The sequence below is a fragment of the Protopterus annectens genome, chromosome 1.part0 (assembly GCF_019279795.1).
Source record: "Protopterus annectens isolate FY-2018-M chromosome 1.part0, PAN1.0, whole genome shotgun sequence".
Taxonomy (NCBI): domain Eukaryota; kingdom Metazoa; phylum Chordata; order Ceratodontiformes; family Protopteridae; genus Protopterus; species Protopterus annectens.
This window is the reverse complement of record NC_056725.1, coordinates 199619853-199637527: the sequence shown is the minus strand read 5'-3', so window position 1 is coordinate 199637527 and position 17675 is coordinate 199619853. Positions and strand designations below refer to the sequence as shown.

The following is a 17675-nucleotide window of genomic DNA, read 5'->3' as shown; positions in this document are numbered from 1 at the left end:
GAGTAAGACATTTAAAACTTGTACGCTACCTTACTGGCGGGCTCTGACTTGTGTAAAATATATAAAAGAAAGAAGAGGATATTTCATAAGTTTAGGAAGAATCCAACATCAGAAAATAAAGTTAAATTGAACCAATTAAATAAAAGTTTTAAGACTCTTTTAAAAATCTAAACTTAAGCTATAAAACTGCACTATCAACTATTTCTTGGTCTTGGAATAAGAGACAATTGTATAAATAGATTAACTTAAAGACCAAAAGCAGTAATTTAATATAATCTTTATCCATCAGTGGAAAAGTCTGATTCCAAGAAGTTGGCAAAGGAGTTTAATAAATATTTTTCACATTTATAAACTAATAATTTCATTAAAGTTGGGCCTCCTGAAAGTATTTCTACTCTAAACTTTACCTGTCCTTTTATTGCAGGAGGTTTGATTGCTGAGGCTGTTTAAAAATGGTAAGAAAAAACCTCTTTGGGCCCAGATTACACTTCAATAGTACTCGTATCTGGAATACAGAAAGACTTACTGCCTCCTTTACAACAAACTTTCAATAAACTGAGCTCAAATTGTAGTGCCTTCTCAATGGGAAAAGTAAATTTTACCTATATACAAAAAGGTCAATAAATTTGAACTGTCTAATTGCATAAAATGTACAGTTAACAGATCATCTGACAGTCAGTCACTTCAGAGACAGCAATGTCCTTGATATTTCGTAAATGTTATGAAAGATGTTATGTTGAAACTGTTATTGGATCCAGTAAGCCATGATGAAAATTTTGATTTATATCAACATAGTTTCAGTTTAGGTAGATCATCCCTGAGAAACTTAACAAAGTTTTTCAGCCAGGTAACCCTTGCTCTCTATTTAGCACTAGCAGTTGATGTAGTGTTTATTGACTTAATAACATTTTTTGACACACTTTCACACAGATCAGTTGACAAGCCACTTAGGAAATAGAATTTAAATCCTTTTTTGATAAAGTGGTCAACAGTTTGGTCATTTGCAATGTATATCTATTAAAGTTAACCACTCACGATATTTACCTGTATTGTCAGGTGTGCCACAGGGATCCGGTTTAGGACCTTTTTTGTTTACATTTTTTTTTTATCATGTCATGATTGTAAGATGAGTTCCTTACTCACCAGTTGCACTGCTATTAAATGAATTTTCAATTTAGGCTGAAAACGTAGGCTTTTGTTAGTGAAGTAATGTATTTGGTAGGCCATTTATTAACATGATTTATCTCTTGACTGAGTTACATTACATGACACAATGGAATGTAAAGATTTAGGTGTAGTCATGCATCTTCTGACCTGTACCTTACCAGTCATGTAAATAGTATTGTGAAAGGAGCTTTAGGTCTCATGGGATTAGTTTTTATGTCAGTCTGTTTAAGAGATGAATCAAATCTAGTTCATTTATACAATATGTATATTTGACCTGTCCTGGTGTTTAACAGTCCTGTTTGCCTTTACTGTAGAACACAGCTTGCTAAAATAGAATAATTCTACGGAAAATGTACTGAGAATTCCCTCAGTGAAATGTCGTGTATGTCAATACAGATGCAAAGTTTTGTACTTTTGTTTACTACCTTACAGACACACCAGGGTGAATGCTGTTAATGCTTATAAAAATCATCATGATGACTTACTAGACGTTATTTACAACTTCTCCTTAACTTCTAGTTGACGAGTACACAGGCATGACAATAAAATGTTACTATTAAAAAATTGTAGTACTAATGTAAGGAATAATTTTGTAACACAAACTATACCTAGAATTTGTGGTAGAATTTTTGTTGATATTAGAATGTCATCTAGTATAACCTCTTTTAAATCCAGCTTTGATTGTTGGATGGCTGAAGATGTGTATAATTCACAATGATGTCATCTAGTCTTGTCTGTATAGTTATAGAACTGAGATCACAATGATGTCATCTAGTCTTGCCTGTATACAGCTATAGAATTGAGATCACAATGATGTCATCTAGTCTTGTCTGTATCCAGTTGTAGAACTGAAATCACAATTATGTCATCTAGTCTTATCTGTGTACAGTTATAGAACTGAGATCACAATGATGTCATCTAGTCTTGTCTGTATACAGTTATAGAACTGAGTCACAATGATGTCATCTGTCCCAGCAGACATTCTTCAAGGGAATGATAATGAGGGTGGATGTGCCTAACCATCTTGATAAGATGGGGTTTACAGTAGTTGTTACACAGAATGATAAAGCATTATATTTTAGAGGGTAAAAAAGAAACTTTTCTTGGAAAGATTGGTTGACTGTCTTAGGAGTTTTAATGACGTCCCTGTCTCTGAAGTGACTGATTGATTGATTGCCGGATGCTGTGTTAACTGTATATATTATGTATTTATATTTCTGTTACAGGGATCGTTCAGTTGACATCTGTGATGCTGCCATAGATACACATTATGTATGTACTTAAATTACATTTTTAGTATTTTTTTGAAAGTTAGACATATAATTTGTCCCAGAGTATTCATATGGTTAATTTGCTTGCTTTGTAGGGTGTTGTTTGCTGAGTGACTACTGCATTTCAAATTTCAGATCAGAAACATTTGTTTCTCTGTCTTTGTAGTTTTCATATTGGTGTTTCCTCTCCTGATATGCTGCACTTTTTTATGTGCACCCTATCAGTCAGTTGTGCTCCACTCTTTATATTGCAAGGTTGCTCCTGTTCAATTTTCTCTTGTTTTATGTTTTCTTTTTCTGCATACCTTGAGAATTTTTGGATATTGGACTCATTGCTATTAGACTTGGTGATGTTGAAATTAATTTGTTAGCCTCGATGTTTTTGCTAGCACCCTTGTCACTATTTCATGATCAGACTTTTTTAATTTGAACCCTCAGTGTTCATTTCCAGTCATGATTTATGCTAATGGTTATTTATCCTTTTAGTTGTTTGTGTGTATATGTGCATGCATATGTCTATGTATATATATATACACACACACACACACACACACACATGCACACACATAAAAAAGACATGGGTGGTTAATCCATTTGTATCGTAGGACAGCCGTGTACAGAGATGTACAAAAGCCATGGAAGTCTGGCCACATGTCCCCAGATGTAATGAATCATATTGCAACAGTGATCTTATTCAAATGTCCACAGTTAATGTGAATATGCTGATACAACTCTACTTTCTGAACACTATCAATACATGAAAGGATCCCCTTTGATGAATCAGGAATGTCATCCCATCATCCCCCTGTGGGTTGGCAGAACCTCCAGCCAGCCTCAACTATTGCAGTTCTCTTTATGTTTACTGATGTATTACTTGTAAACAGGGTAGGTGTCACATCTTCAGCATTGTTAGGAAGTTGCTTGCTAGTGGCCAGGGAGTGAACTAGTTTGTGGGAAGAAGAGCTTGCTTTTCTAGTTAAAGTGTTATCTCACCTTGTGTGTTCTTACAGAAGCACAGTTCTCCCTGGGCACACATACTTCTTGAAAAAAAAATCTGCCTAATTCACACGGAAAAAATAAACCTAACACTAGAAGTTATTAAGGAGAGTTGTCTCATAGACTGGCTGGTACAGTAAGTACATATTTGTTTATTGTGGCACAGAAGCGAGTTTAGAAGGTGTTCCTCTACTAATGTGCAGGTCATCAAACTGACAGCAGAGGAGTAATGATCCAGTGCTCATCTGCATTTCTGTCTTTTTAAATTATGTGTAGTAGGTATTTAGAATGTATTTCAGACTATATGTATAGCATCTCCTAAAACCAAGGTCTGCTTAAAAGAAAAGCTTGCATGTAGAGAATTTCAGTTGGGTGAATGTGAACATTTTGACTGAAACAAACACAAGATCTCTTGGGCTTCATTTTCTCATTCGACTGTTTATATTGTCCTCTAGATACTTAATGTCACAACTTGAAGTTGTTCTTTACATTTATCCGACCGTAGTCTTTAAATGTGTACCCACAACAAACTACTTTTTTTACTTTTATGAAAAAAGTAGTTCACCAAGGGTAGCTGATGGTGGTTGGTGAAAAACATGATTTTCAGATGACAGTCTGGTGAGATGTTAAAAGACTTAAAAAAAAAAAAAAAAAAAAAAAAAAAAAGATGTTCTGCTTTGAGTGTCACAATATAGTTAGGAATGTGTAGTTAAGATTTATTTATTTTATTTATTTATTTAACATTTGTTACCGGGAAAGTCCGACTTGGAGCAAAGCTAATTTTCAGTGGAGGCCTGGGGAGAAACGCTCCAGACGCATGTCTTAGTAATGTGAGAGGAAACCAGAGCACCTGAAGGAAATCCACACAAATGCAGGGAGGACATGCAAACTCTGCACAGAAGGCACCCCAGCCAAGAATCGAACCGGAGAACCTCTTGCTGTGATTTACTGGGAATGCTATGGCAATGAGTAGACATGCCTTGTCTGTTCCAAAAATATATATAATTTGAAGTAGTTTACTTCATTTGGTCTTCAACCTGTGGGATACCGGATCCGTATCGGATCTGAGCTGGGAATTTCACTAGAATTTGCTCCGAGCTTCAAGCTCCTCCCCTTACCCATAATACACCTCCACTACCTTCTAAACTCCAGATCTCGTTGGCCGCGGCTTGCTGAAGCATCGTGATCTCTTGAGCTCCAAGTAGTGAGTGGGTTTTCTGCCTTTTAAGCAACTTTTTTCTCTGTAATATTAGTGTGTTTAGTATAGGTTCCCTGTTCTCCTCCCCTCGCTGGTGTGTCGTGTAATAGAACCCTTTTTGTAGTTTTGAATTAGATTTTAAGTGTGCTTTGCTTCCCCTCCCCCATCAATTTGCTCTCTGTGACTTGAGTGTGTGGTGAGTGGTCTGAGTAGGAAAACTGGTAATTTTTTCTCTCCTTTTTTCCCTTCTGTAGTTTGAGTGACTTGGATAGACGCATGGCTGATAAGGCTCTGTTTTAAAGGTGCACTGAGTGTGGCCATAAATTGTCACCTGGAGATGGCCACACTCTTTGCGTAATGTGCTTGGGTGTTGCCCATCTGAATACTGACTGCCCTATATGCGCGGGTTTTAACCCGCACGCTATCAAGAACAGGAAGGCTAAGTTGGCCCTGAAAGGCCTTCTTCCCACTTCTGAAGCGGTTGCCTCATCCTCGGCTTCAGTCACAGTGGCTGTTGTGCCCACCTCTCCTTCTTCTCTTGTGCTTGCTTCTCCTCCCTCCCAGGTTGGGACGCAACCTCCCATTTCAAAGCCTGCAGTAGTGGAGCGGAAAAGGGGCAGAGAGAAGGAGAGATAGCCAAAATCTCACAGACCAGACAAACGTAAGAGGTCCCCGGACCTTCCTTCTCCCACCAAAAGTCAGCCTAGGATCCATGACTCCCCTTGGCTCAGATCTCTGAGATTTTCCCCAGAGCTGGAGGAGACACATTCTCCATCTAGAGCCTTGGTTCTTGACCCGCCAGGTTGGAGTCCGTGGCCTCGTCGAGATCCACTCAGAGCTTATCGGAAGTTGACATGGATAAAATGATGAGGAGGTTCATTCGTACTCAGATCCAAATGGGGGTCTTGCCAGCCCTCTCTACCTCTGGAGGGGGGAGCTCACTTCCCTTTTTCATACCGATTTCTCCTTCTCCGATCCATCCACTGGGTTTGGAGTACTTAGATCCGAGGATGGCCTTAGTCAGGGGACGGCACCGATGGTACCTGCTTCCTTGATGCCGACAGATGCCTGGAGCGAGTCGAATCCAACCAGTTCGGATCCCAGCAGCTCTTAAAGCCGAAGCTTGGGTGTTGGATCCAAGGAACCGGAACTTTTTTCATCGGCTCCGGCATTGTCAGGCTAAGTTCCCTCCCTCGGAGCTCCGTCCACTTCGGGCCCAGCTCTGATTCTCACATTGGACCGTGGAGACCGGCTTCCATATTGGTTTCCCAGGAGGTTTGTTTTCCCTTGGTGTTCGACGTGGAAGAAAGGGTTCTGTCTGCTGGATCGAGACCCTTGACTATCCCCTCGGATTCTGACCTGACCTCAGCGGCTGCATCTACGAATACCATCATTTTACCGGAGGGACAGCCTTTGCTCCAGACGGTTCTCCTTGAGGAACAAGTGGCTTGCGAGTTCCCCCCAGAGAGCCCCACCGGAGACGTGCGTTACAAGCCTACGTGTGGAGGCACTTGGACTCCCCCGAGTCTCTCACCAAGGACACGGATTTGGATGATAGGGAATGTTCCCCCAGGTCACCTCCTGAGGAAGTCTTCTTTGGAGACATCATGGAAATCCTTTGCCAACGGGGAGGTTGGTCCACCCACAAACCTTCTTCTGATTAGTCTGTGTTCCTGGAGGCTTTTGGCATTGGCCCATCTACTTCCTGGGTGTCCTGTCCCACAGATCCCCTGGTGGACCTGGTCCCCTCGCGGGCCTGGAAACAGCCGGACACCGTGGAACCAATCCCTAAACGTCTTGATAAGATCTTGAGTCCACCATCAGACAGACCAGCATGGAACAAGGGCTCCCCCGTAGAAGCTATAATGGTAGCAGCTGCCACAAAGAAGGAACTAGCCCAAGAGAGTTCCTCGATTCATCCTGTCTGAGAGTCACGGCTGATGGACCACTTAGGGAAGTGGGTTTATGCATCAGCAACCTTTTCCATTAGGGCGCTGAACTACCCAGCCCACGTCACGAGGCTCCAGCGCGACCTGGTCAAAAAGCTGGCTGAGTCTCTCCCTAAGTCCATGTTGCAGGAGGATAGGTACATGTTCTCCGTGAGGATGGACACTTTGAAAGCAGTCCCCAACACGTCCATGTGACTCCTCTCACATGCTACTGAAGGAGCGGCTAGGGCGGCTGGGTCCGGCGTGCCCATGAGGCGCAACTCCTGGCTCAGACTATGTCAGTTTTCGGAACCTTTCAAGGCCTTCTTTGCCAGTGCCCCTTATGACAGTTCTACTCTCTTTGGTAAGACCATCAAAGAGACTTTAGTCCAGAGTGAGAAGGATGGGAAGACACTGTGTGCCGTCAGAATCCGCTTCTCGAACCCTCAAAGATCCTTTTCCCGGAATCAGAGAGGGCAAAAGAAGATGTGGTTCCGGAAGTCACAGTATTCCCGGGACACTCAGGGTTCTTCTCCCAGAGGCAGAGGGGGACAGAATGGACCCCAGCCCAGAGGCAGAGGGGGTCCGAGGAATTTTGGCTCTCAAAAACCTTTCTCGGACAGGCCCAGACAGCAACCCTGGAGGGTTGCCCGACTGCTCTACTCTGGAGGCAGTCAGGGGACGATTGTCATTGCACCTGGCAGCATGGGAGTCCATAACATCAGACCACTGGGTGCTTCAGATCATATCCAGAGGATACTCTATCCCCTTTGTGGTTCCTCCCAAACCTCTCAAACACCTCCCGGACGTACCACCCATGCAAAGGGAGGCAGCAGCACAGGAAATTTCCAAACTGCTAGAAAACGAGCCATCAAACCCGTCCCCACAGATCAGCCCGGATCGGGCTTCTACTCCAGGTTCTTTTTGGTGCTAAAGAAAACAGGGGACTTAAGGCCCATTCTGGACCTATCTACCCTGAACCTGTCAGTTGCCAAAGAAAAATTCTGGATGGTCACACTGCAGTCCATCATGCCGTACCTGCACAAGAGCGACTGGATGTGCTCATTAGATTTCCAGGATGCCTACAATCACATAAAGATGCACAGAAGCTCCAGGAGGTTCCTCCGCTTCCGGCTAGGAGTCAGTCATTACCAATTTTGAGCCCTACATTTTGGTCTCACCACAGCCCCCAGGGTGTTCACCAAAGTGATGGTGGTAGTACCGGCTCACCTGAGGCTTCAGGGGATTTAGGTCTTCCCGTACCTGGACGATTGGCTCTTCACTGCTCCCACCAGGCGTCTACTTTCTCAAACCAAGGATTATTTATTAAAGCTTGCTCTGCATTTGGGAATCACAATCAACGCATCCAAATCACTTCTAAATCCTGTCCAGGTGATAGATTACATAGGGGCAAGGGTAGACACCTTACAGTGCAAAATTTTCTTGACCTCGGAGAGAGTACAAAACCTGAGGATGCATGTCTCTGATCTACCATTCTCATCTTCCATCGGCAGAATCAGTGTTGAGGGCCATAGATTCAATGGCAGCGACCATAATGCTTCTTCCATGCGCCCAGTTACATATGAGAATTCTACAGTGGACACTAGCTGTACATTGGTCCCTGTTGGAACTTCCATTATCGTATCCAATACAACTCAGTCGAGTCTGTCGGTCATCCCTTCTGTGGTGGATGTGCTCTCCGGAGATCTTTGAGGGACGACCCTTTGTTTCAGCCCCTGTCCAAGCCACAGTGACCATGGATGCCTCCCAACTCAGGTGTGGGGGACATTGTTCGGGCAGGACAGTCCAAGGCCTGTGGTCCCCTGTAGAGACCAGCTTGCACATAAACGCTTTAGAGATGAGGGTGGTCCTTTTGGCGTTGCAGGCCCTTCATGCCTTTCTTCCTCTGGGAACCATTGCAATTCAATCAGACAACATGTCAGTGGTCTGGTACATCAACAGACAGAGAGGAACCAGAGCTTACCCCCTTTGTCGCGAGGCCATGAGAGTGTGGGAATGGGTGATCTCCACCGGTCGCTTTCTCATAGCAACGCCCATTCTGGGACGGTCCAGCAATCTAGCAGACAGGTTAAGTTGGACTATTCTGATGCCTTACAAGTGGTCTCTGAATCTTTCAGTAGTGAAGCAGATCTTCCTGGAGTGGGGTCATCCTTGCTGTGATCTCTTCACATCTCCTTCCAACGTGAAGTGCAGCGAGTTTTTCGCTCTGAACCCCCTGCCGGGGGAGTCCCCCAGAGATGCTCTAGTCCATCCTTGGCCTCCAGGTCTTCTGTATGCTTGCCCTGTTTTGGCCTCGCCAGGTATGGTTTCCCTTCCTTTGGTCTCATCTTCTGGCTCCGCCCTGGATCTTGGATCCCATTCAGGATCTGATTTCACACCCGTCAGGAGTTCCTCATCTGAACCTGGACAGTTTGAAGCTCACGGCTTGGCTGCTGAAGTCCCGTGATCACTAGAACTCCTGGATTATCCTCTTCAGTTAGTTCTGTTCTGGTAGCTGCTCATAAGTCTTCAACCAGGAAGGTTTACCGCAGCAAATGAAAAAGTTTTTCCTTTTGGGCTTCTCAAAGTAGTTTAGACCCTTTCACAGCTCCTATTTCTGCCATTCTTGATTTCCTAGCCAATATTTTTAAACAGGGAGCGAGTTCTATCATCAAAGTTCAATTGGCTGCCATTTCTCATTTTCATGTAGGTGAGAATTCTGCCTCACTGGCCTCCTCCAGTCTGTGTAAAGCCTTTATCAAAGGGACCTTTCTGTTACGTCCCCTGGTCAAGGATCCTGTTCCCCTATGGGACCTTACTATAGATGTTCTTCATGTTTCACTGTGCAGTCATCACATTTGTGTTATCTGCTTGCAGTAGCCCTCAGTCGGCCTGATTAATAAACTCTTGGGTCCTGCGTCGGTTGCTGTCCCTTCTTCCATGATGTCACGTTGCCAGGAGTATAAAACATGCAGCTGATGCCATTACATCAGTCTTTCTTGCCGTGCAGTGCCCAAAGCAGAAGCAGTTTGCAAGTGCCGGTTGGCTGACTCCTGAAATTTTCGTTTTCAAGTTTCAGAACCAAAGTCTTCAACTAAAAGCTAAGTACCCTGTTGGGGAAACTTTTTCTTGCTCTAAACCGATGTCAGTAAAAGTAAATAATTGCATTACTTTTGGAAAGCAAATACCTCATAAAGATTTTCATTCGTACTGTATTCCTTGCCTAGGCCCTGACCACGACGTACCTCGCTGTCGGTTTTGTGCCTTATTTAAACCACGAACTATCCGTCGTTGGTATATTTTCACTTCTAAATATTTTGGTGCTCGGTTCAATTATCCTGATATGTCTTTGGTAAGCTATCCGACATTCCAAAAAAACGCAAAGATAAAGACAGAGACAGGCTGCCTAGGTCCAAAGCTGCCAACGACGCTTCTCCTAAGCCAGTTACCAGTTCGCCGGTACTCAGTAAGGTGCTTTCGCAGCCCCTGATACCCGCTACTTCAGATTCGCAGGCCTCTACTGAGACCCATTCGGAGTCCTGTATGCTGCAAGATGCTTCAACTGTGGAACCTGCGGATGTCTCTACCTTAAATGGGTCTGGAGCCGCTGTGCAGGCACCGGCTTCTGAGGGTGTATTCAGGCCTACTGACTTGCGCATTAAACTGACGCCATCTTCTTCTTCAAGGCCTAAAACTCGAATCATGCCTAGAAAACTGATGACCAGACCACATGGTCAGGCCTCTATGCCTAAAAAACAAATGATAAGAATGGCTGAAAACCTTATTACTTTAATCAGGGGAAGCCAGCCTTCCCTCTCTAAGAGATCTAGGAATGAGTTTGCTTATGATACTTCAGGATTCGGAATTTTCTGTGTCCTCTGATGACCAGGATTTACCCTTATCTACCTATGAGGATTCTGATGCTGAGGACTCTATTCCCTCTGCTTCTCCCCCAGAGGATTTCTCTTTTGGTGAAACATTGCATACTCTCAGGGAGCATTTTCGTTGGGAAATTCAGGATTTCTCTGATTCTAAAAATTGGCTTAGGGATTTCTTACTACTGCCCCAGCACAGGCCTTTAGCCATACCTCCTGTACTAGACATTGTTGATGATGCCTTTTCGGAATCTAGCTTGGCCCCCTGACTCTTTACCTCCTGCTCCCAGAAAACCTGATAGATATTACAGGGTCCCTGACTCTCACAAGTTCCTCTTTAAAAATCCTACTGCGGATCCTGAGACCATTTTACAGGGACCCAAGGGCATTAAAGCTACTACTGCCAAAAATCCTACCCCCTCTGATAGAGACTCCAGGGTGCTGGATAGATGGGGTAAGAAGGTATACACTTCTGCAACTTTGGCCATTAGGGCCTTAAACTGACAGTTTCATATGTTAAAGTATCAGCAGCATATTATTGGATTGCTCAACAGAAAATTATGTTGATTCCTGATTGTGCTGAAAATAAGGATTTACAGGATTTACTGCATTCAGTTGAACAAGTTGGAAAACATACTTTGCAATGTGGTTTTGATTCACTAGAGGCATCTTGCAGGGCTGCTGTAACTGGGTCTGTACTTAGAAGGCATGATTGGCTTAAGGGGCAGTCCTTGCCAGATCATGTTAAAGCGAAATTACTGGATGCTCCCTTAAACCAGGACCCCCTCTTTGGCAACAAGGCAGAAGAAGTTCTTAAAAAGATGGAGGAAAAAGCTAAATCTATGCAAACTGTTAAAGATTTTTTTACAAGTGCAACCTCCAAGATTTAGTAGGCATTGCCCTTCCAAGAATTGGTCCTTTCCTGCCTCTTCCAGACCTTCTCAGTCCAAACCCAGATCCAGCAGAGCTCCCAGGCTTTAGTCCCGGGGTACACACAGGACTAAGCAGTGGGGGGCCCCGACTTACAAGTCTGGGAGTAATAAAACTCCCCCCTATGGTAAACTGTCTCAATGACTTGTTTTTAAAACTTCAAGCACTTCTCAACTGACTGCCCCTTTGGGGGGAAAGATTGTTCTTCATGCAAAGAACTGGGAACTCATTACCCAGGACAAATGGGTTTTAAATATAGTGTTCCAGGGATACAGATTTCACTTCCACATGTTACCAACACCAAGTGGATGGCCAGAAATAACCCCCAAATCAGTGGGCAGAGGCCCAAAAGCAAGTACTTTCTCTCTTAAGCATAGGGGCTATTCAATTGGTACTAACAAGGTTTCTACTCAAGACTTTTCCTGGTACCCAGAAAAGACGGTTCATGGCGTCCTATCCTGGACCTGCCTACTCTAAACACCTTTTTGGTGATTCCAAATTTCAAGATGCTGACTCTTCACCAGTTGCTCCTTATGCTAGGCAAAGATGCCTGGTTGGCAACACTAGATTTAAAGGAAGCATACCTGCACATCCCAATCAGGGAATCTTGAAGAAGATACCTACGCTTCAAAGCAGGCTACACACACTATCAGTTCTCTGCACTGCCCCTTGGCTTATCTACTGTGCCCAGGGTATTCACAAAGTGCCTAGCTCCAGTCATTGCATTTTGCAGGCAAAGAAATATTTAAATATTCCCATACCTGGACGATTGTCTAATTCAGGCAGAAAGCCAGGACATTCTTTTGAATCATCTGGCCTTTGTACAAAGGGTGCTAACTTGTCTGGGGTACACCATAAACGAAAATAAATCACACCTAGTACCATGTCAACAAATTATATTCCTGGAGGCAAGCTTGAATACAACTTCCCAGATGGCTTTCCTCACCCCAGAGAAACAAATTCATTTGACAACCTACTTCAAACAAGTGACCACAAAAACCCTGCTATCTGCAAGGCAAATACTACAAGCCTTGGGGTTCATGGCCTCCTGCATTCTTCTAATTCCAGATGCAAGATTGCATATGAGGAAACTACAATGGTATCTAAAAAGCCTGTGGTGTCAACATTCTCAGGATCTAGAAGCAATGATTCCTATCATACCTTGCCTACGCCTAGAGTTTCTTTGGTGGGCAGAGGCCTGCCACCAAAACAAGGGACTACCATTCACACTACCCCCTGCCACCCAAACCCTAACAACAGACACATCAGACTATGCATGGGGGGCTCACCTGGCAGGGAAGTGCATTCAGGGTAAATGGAACCCAAGTCAAATGCACCAGCGTATCAATCAAAAAGAAATGTTAGCTGTCCAGAATGCTCTGTCAGCCTACAAGGACCACATTCTTCCAGGACAATTAATGATAAAGACAGACAACACCACTGTTATGTGGTACATAAACAAGCAGGGAGGTACACATTCTTACCACCTCTGCAGACTAGCCATGGCATTGTGGAACAAAGCCCTGAGCTACCAAGTGCATCTACAAGCTCAATTCCTGCCAGGAAAACTAAATACACTGGCAGACGAACTAAGCAGAAACCTCATGGACCCACACAAGTGGAAACTGGAACCAAGGATTTTCATCATGTCAACAAGCAAATGGGGGAGCCCAGATATAGACCTGTTTGCCTCCCCCCAGAACTATCAATTGGACAAATTTTGCACAAGGACTCCCCACAAACAATCTTGGAAAGTGGATGTTTTGTCCTTCAGCTGGAAAAAAATATCAGTTTATGCCTTTCCTCCTCTGCCTCTGCTCTCCAAAGTACTACTAAAGGTCAAACAAGACAAACCAAGGATGATTTTGATTGCACCAGACTGGCCATGCCAACACTGGTACCCTCTTGTGCAGTGTGTCACTGTTGACCCCATGGCACCTGCCTCAGACTCCTACCCTATTGTCTCAGCAGGAGAACTAGATCCTGCACCCTCAGCTTCAAACACTGAACCTAGCAGTCTGGCTAATTACCTAATCTCTCCTTTACCATCCCTCAGTAAACCAGCGATGGATATCATTTTAGAGGCAAGGAGGTCTAGTACTAGAAAATCTTGTGCTGAAAAATGGGAAAGGGTCTGTGCCTGTAACCAGTTTCAAGAGATGAGCACAGCAGTGCCCAATTTACCTCAGATTTTACAATACTTAACTGAGATGCTTCACAAGGGCCTGTCTTTCTCCTCCATCAAAATTCACGCCTCAGCATTTCAGCTCATTATAACACAGAACCTCCCCTCTTCTCTCATCCACTGCTCAAGCAGTTCCTCAGAGGGGCCAAAAATGTACGACCACCCAGGAGAGCTCCAACTCCAGCCTGGGACCTCAACTTTGCATTGGAGAAACTCACTCTTCCTCCTTTCGAGCCAGCTGCTACTGCAGACTTAAAATTCCTTTCTTGGAAAACAGCTTTCCTTTTAGCAATCACTTCAGCAAGAAGGGCATCTGAATTACAGGCCCTCATGGCAGTGGAGCCTTTCATCATCTTTCATGTGGACAGGGTGTCCCTCAGGACCAGTCCCTCCTTCATGCCCAAGGTGGTATCCAGTGTGGCCCTTAATCAGTCCATTCATTTGCCAACCTTCTTTCCTAATCCACAGAACAAAGGGGAACTGATACTGCACTCCTTAGATGTGCACAGACAACTTAGATTCTACTTGGACAGGACTAAACCTCAAAGGAAATCTGACCAACTGCTGGTGGCATTTCCTGCAGGGGTATAGGGGAAGGCTATTTCAAAGCAAAATATTTCCAAATGGATAGGCCATTGCATTAATTTCTGCTACAAACACCATGGAAAACCTATCCCACAGGGGATCAGACCCCACTCAACCAGGGCTGCATCTACCTCTACAGCCTTTCTCAGAGGCATCCGTACCAGGGACATTCTAGAAGCTGCTATCTGGAGTTCAGTACATACTTCCACCAAGCATTACCATCTGCCAATTTTCTCTAAATCCAGAGCTGGCTTTGCCACTGCAGTCTTGCAGGGCCTTCTAGCCGGTCCTAATACTATCTAAGTTCCTCCTCTCATCCTTAGCTTTGGGAATCTACCCAAATGTGATGACTGCAACAGTGAAACACGAAGAACATAGTACAGTTGTGTACACTTACCATAAATGTAGATGTTCGAGTGTATTTACACCAGTCCTGGTTACCCTCCCTCCAGCCCCCTTACTTCTTTTGGCTATACCTCTACTCTCCTTCAGTGTGCTCAAAAGTTTTTTGGTGTATTTGCTTTTTTCTTGGAGGTATAACCTTGTATATTTATAGATTTAATTGCTTCCCATTAGGGGGGCAACTGACTGGGGCAAGAAAAACTGATGTAATGGCATCGGCTGCATGTTTTATACCCCTGACGACTTGATGTCACGGAAGAAGGGACAGCAACCGACGCAGGACCCAAGACTTTGTTAATCAGGCAGACTGAGGGCTACTGTAAGTAGATAACCCAAATGTGATGACTGCAACAGTGAATACACTCTAATATCTACATTTATGTTAAGTGTACACAACTGTACTTTCTTCAAGCTTTGGTCCCCTCCGCCTTTTAAACCTGCTGCAACCACAGATCTAAAATTTATATCTTGGAAAACAGCATTCCTGGTGGCTATCACTTCTGCTAAAAGGGTTTCAGAACTGCAAGCTTTGTCCATCAAAGTTCCATTTATGATTTTCCATAAAGATAGGGTTTCCCTTCGAACCAATCCATCCTTTCTTCCTAAGGTGGCATCACAAGTTAATATCAATCAGACAAATTAATTTACCTATCTTCTTTCCTAACTTTGATAACAAAATGGAATGCAAACTCCACTTGTTGGATGTTCATAGACAGTTACGAGTTTTTTTACACAGGTCCAAAAACTTCTGTAAATCCGATCAGCTGTTTGTGTCCTTCTCTAAGCCCTTTTTGGGTAAACCTATCTCCAAGGTCACTGTTGCTAGGTGGATTTCCTCATGCATCCTTCAGGTCTATAAGGACAAAGGTATGCCTCCTCTGGGTCAGGTGAAAGCTCATTCCACTAGGTCCATGGCTACCTCTGCAGCCTTTTGGTCTAGAGTCTCATTGGATGATATTTGTTCTGCGGCTACTTGGTCCTCATCTCATACCTTTATTTCTCACTAAAAATTGGATTTGCCTTCTAGGAGGAGAGCATCCTTTGGTTCTGCTGTGCTCCGGAATATCCTTCCATGAGGGCCACCCAGGAATTTGGTAGCTGGGGACTCTGTCCCACAGGTTGAAGACCAAATGAAGTAAACTACTTCAAATAAAGAAGTTATGTGCTCACCATAACGTTCCATCTGAGTAGTTCTACTTCATTTGTCTTCAACTGTCCCACCTTGTTTCCCCCTGACCTTGTCATATGGCCAGCCTTTGTGCTGCAGTTGTAGGTCATAAAGTATTTTTCAGGTCGGGTTATCAGTATAAGGGTCAGCAAACTCGATCTGGGGGTTGGAAGGTAGTGGAGGTGTATTATGGGTAAGGGGAGGAGCTTGCAGCTCGGAGCAGATGCTGGTGAAATTGCCAGCTCGGATCCGGTATCCCACAGGTTGAAGACAAATGAAGTAGAACTACTCAGATGGAACGTTATGGTGAGTACATAACTTCTTTTTTTTTTTGAAAACTGATCACTATAAAGACTTGCCAAAGAGTAAGTAATATTGGCATTTCTGTCAGTAGAAGAAAAATTTGTATGTTTACAAGTCTGGGGATGTAAGTACTTTTCCTCATCAGATTTTCATTTCTAGGCCATTAGTAAAACCAATAAAATAGTTTTATTCACAAAGTTGCTATAAACATTTGGTCAAATTTATTTTTAGTAGTTTTTGGTGGAATCTTATTGAGTCTGATATGTCTAGAAAAAGCCTTCCTGAGCCTTTTTGTTTCTCTTTCTGTCATTAATATAGAGTTAATGTGCTGGCAGGATACCATCCTGATGACCTGATTGGCTGTTCGGCGTTTGAATACTTCCATGCTCTAGATTCTGACTCCCTTTCCAGGTGCATCCATACCTGTAAGTCTTTCACTTTATATGTTTTGAAACGTAAGTTGTGTGTACGTGACAGTCTGAGATGCTTTCATTTTTGCTGATTTTTCTTCCCATCATCCTGCCAATGATTGTCAATCCCTGTTTGCAGTTGGCTGTGTCTTTTCCATTCCCCTAATGGGACTAGAGTTGGTTGTGTCACAACTGTCATCTAGACAGCCATAAGGAATGTTGCTCATTTTTGTATTCCTAGCCCCCCCCTGCTGGTTGCTGACGTACTCAGTTGCAAACACAGTGGTCTACTTTGCCTACCCTGGTGCAGGAGCTTCCCCACACTGGAGACTTACCAAAGCCTGGCCTGTACAGTGTTTGCCTTGCAGCTCTGTCTCCAGCATTGCAGTGAAACAACGCCTGTTCCTACCCCCAGGAGGGGCAGGTCATCATCAGCCCGTTGTTGTCACATTCCTTCACTAGATCCTCCAGGATAAGCAAATCTATCAAAATTTCATCTGTGCCTTGCACTGCTACCATATTTACTAATATTGTAAATAAGTTGCTAACTTGACATACTATTTAGTGCTTTTAAATGTGTACTTTTCACATTTATTGGCTTCACCATTCCTCTGCTATTAGTTGATAACAAAAAATAAGGGTATATCGAGTATTTTTTGAGAAATACACTTAATGGCAGTGATAATGTGCATTGTTTTCTGTAAAGTATGTGCATTGTTCTTGCTTAGTTTGTCCTGCACTGTTTATGTCTTATTCTGTCTTGTATTGGTGTTTTTCCCCTTGGGCTTCTACTGAAAACGGGCCACAAACTCTCCGTGCATCCTGTTAATCAAAGCATACATTCGTATTTGTATGTTGACATACCTACATACATACAGTAATAAATAAAACAATTGTCAGGGTGAAATCCTCAAGCAGCTGACTGAAATTTATTAAAGGTACGTGTGTGTGTGTGTGTGTGTGTGTGTGTGTGTGTGTGTGTGTGTGTGTGTATATATATATATATATATATATATATATATATATAGTAGAGAATCGATTATCCAAACTAACTGGAACCTAGGGTACTACCCTAGGTCCCTATGAACCGGATAAAAAACTTCTAAAATCTTTTTTTTCTGCAAGCAGGAATGCAGGAATCCACTTTTCAACCATTCAGTGATTTCAGTGGACAGTAAAGAATATTTTTCACACACAAGCTGGCTACAGGCTCAAAAAACATGATCAAACGAATATGTATAATGTTTATATATTTAG

The 17675-nt window shown here is 43.4% G+C and overlaps 1 protein-coding gene across 1 annotated transcript in view; it reads left to right on the top strand.

The window, feature by feature from the left end:
• LOC122789989 (hypoxia-inducible factor 3-alpha-like) overlaps positions 1-17675 on the top strand; it is a 925419-nt gene that overhangs the window by 600974 nt on the left and 306770 nt on the right. Inside the window, exon 7 of the mRNA XM_044057541.1 lies at positions 16327-16433. Within this exon, the coding sequence (XP_043913476.1) occupies positions 16327-16433 (107 nt within the window). The remainder of the gene's footprint in view (positions 1-16326; positions 16434-17675) is intronic.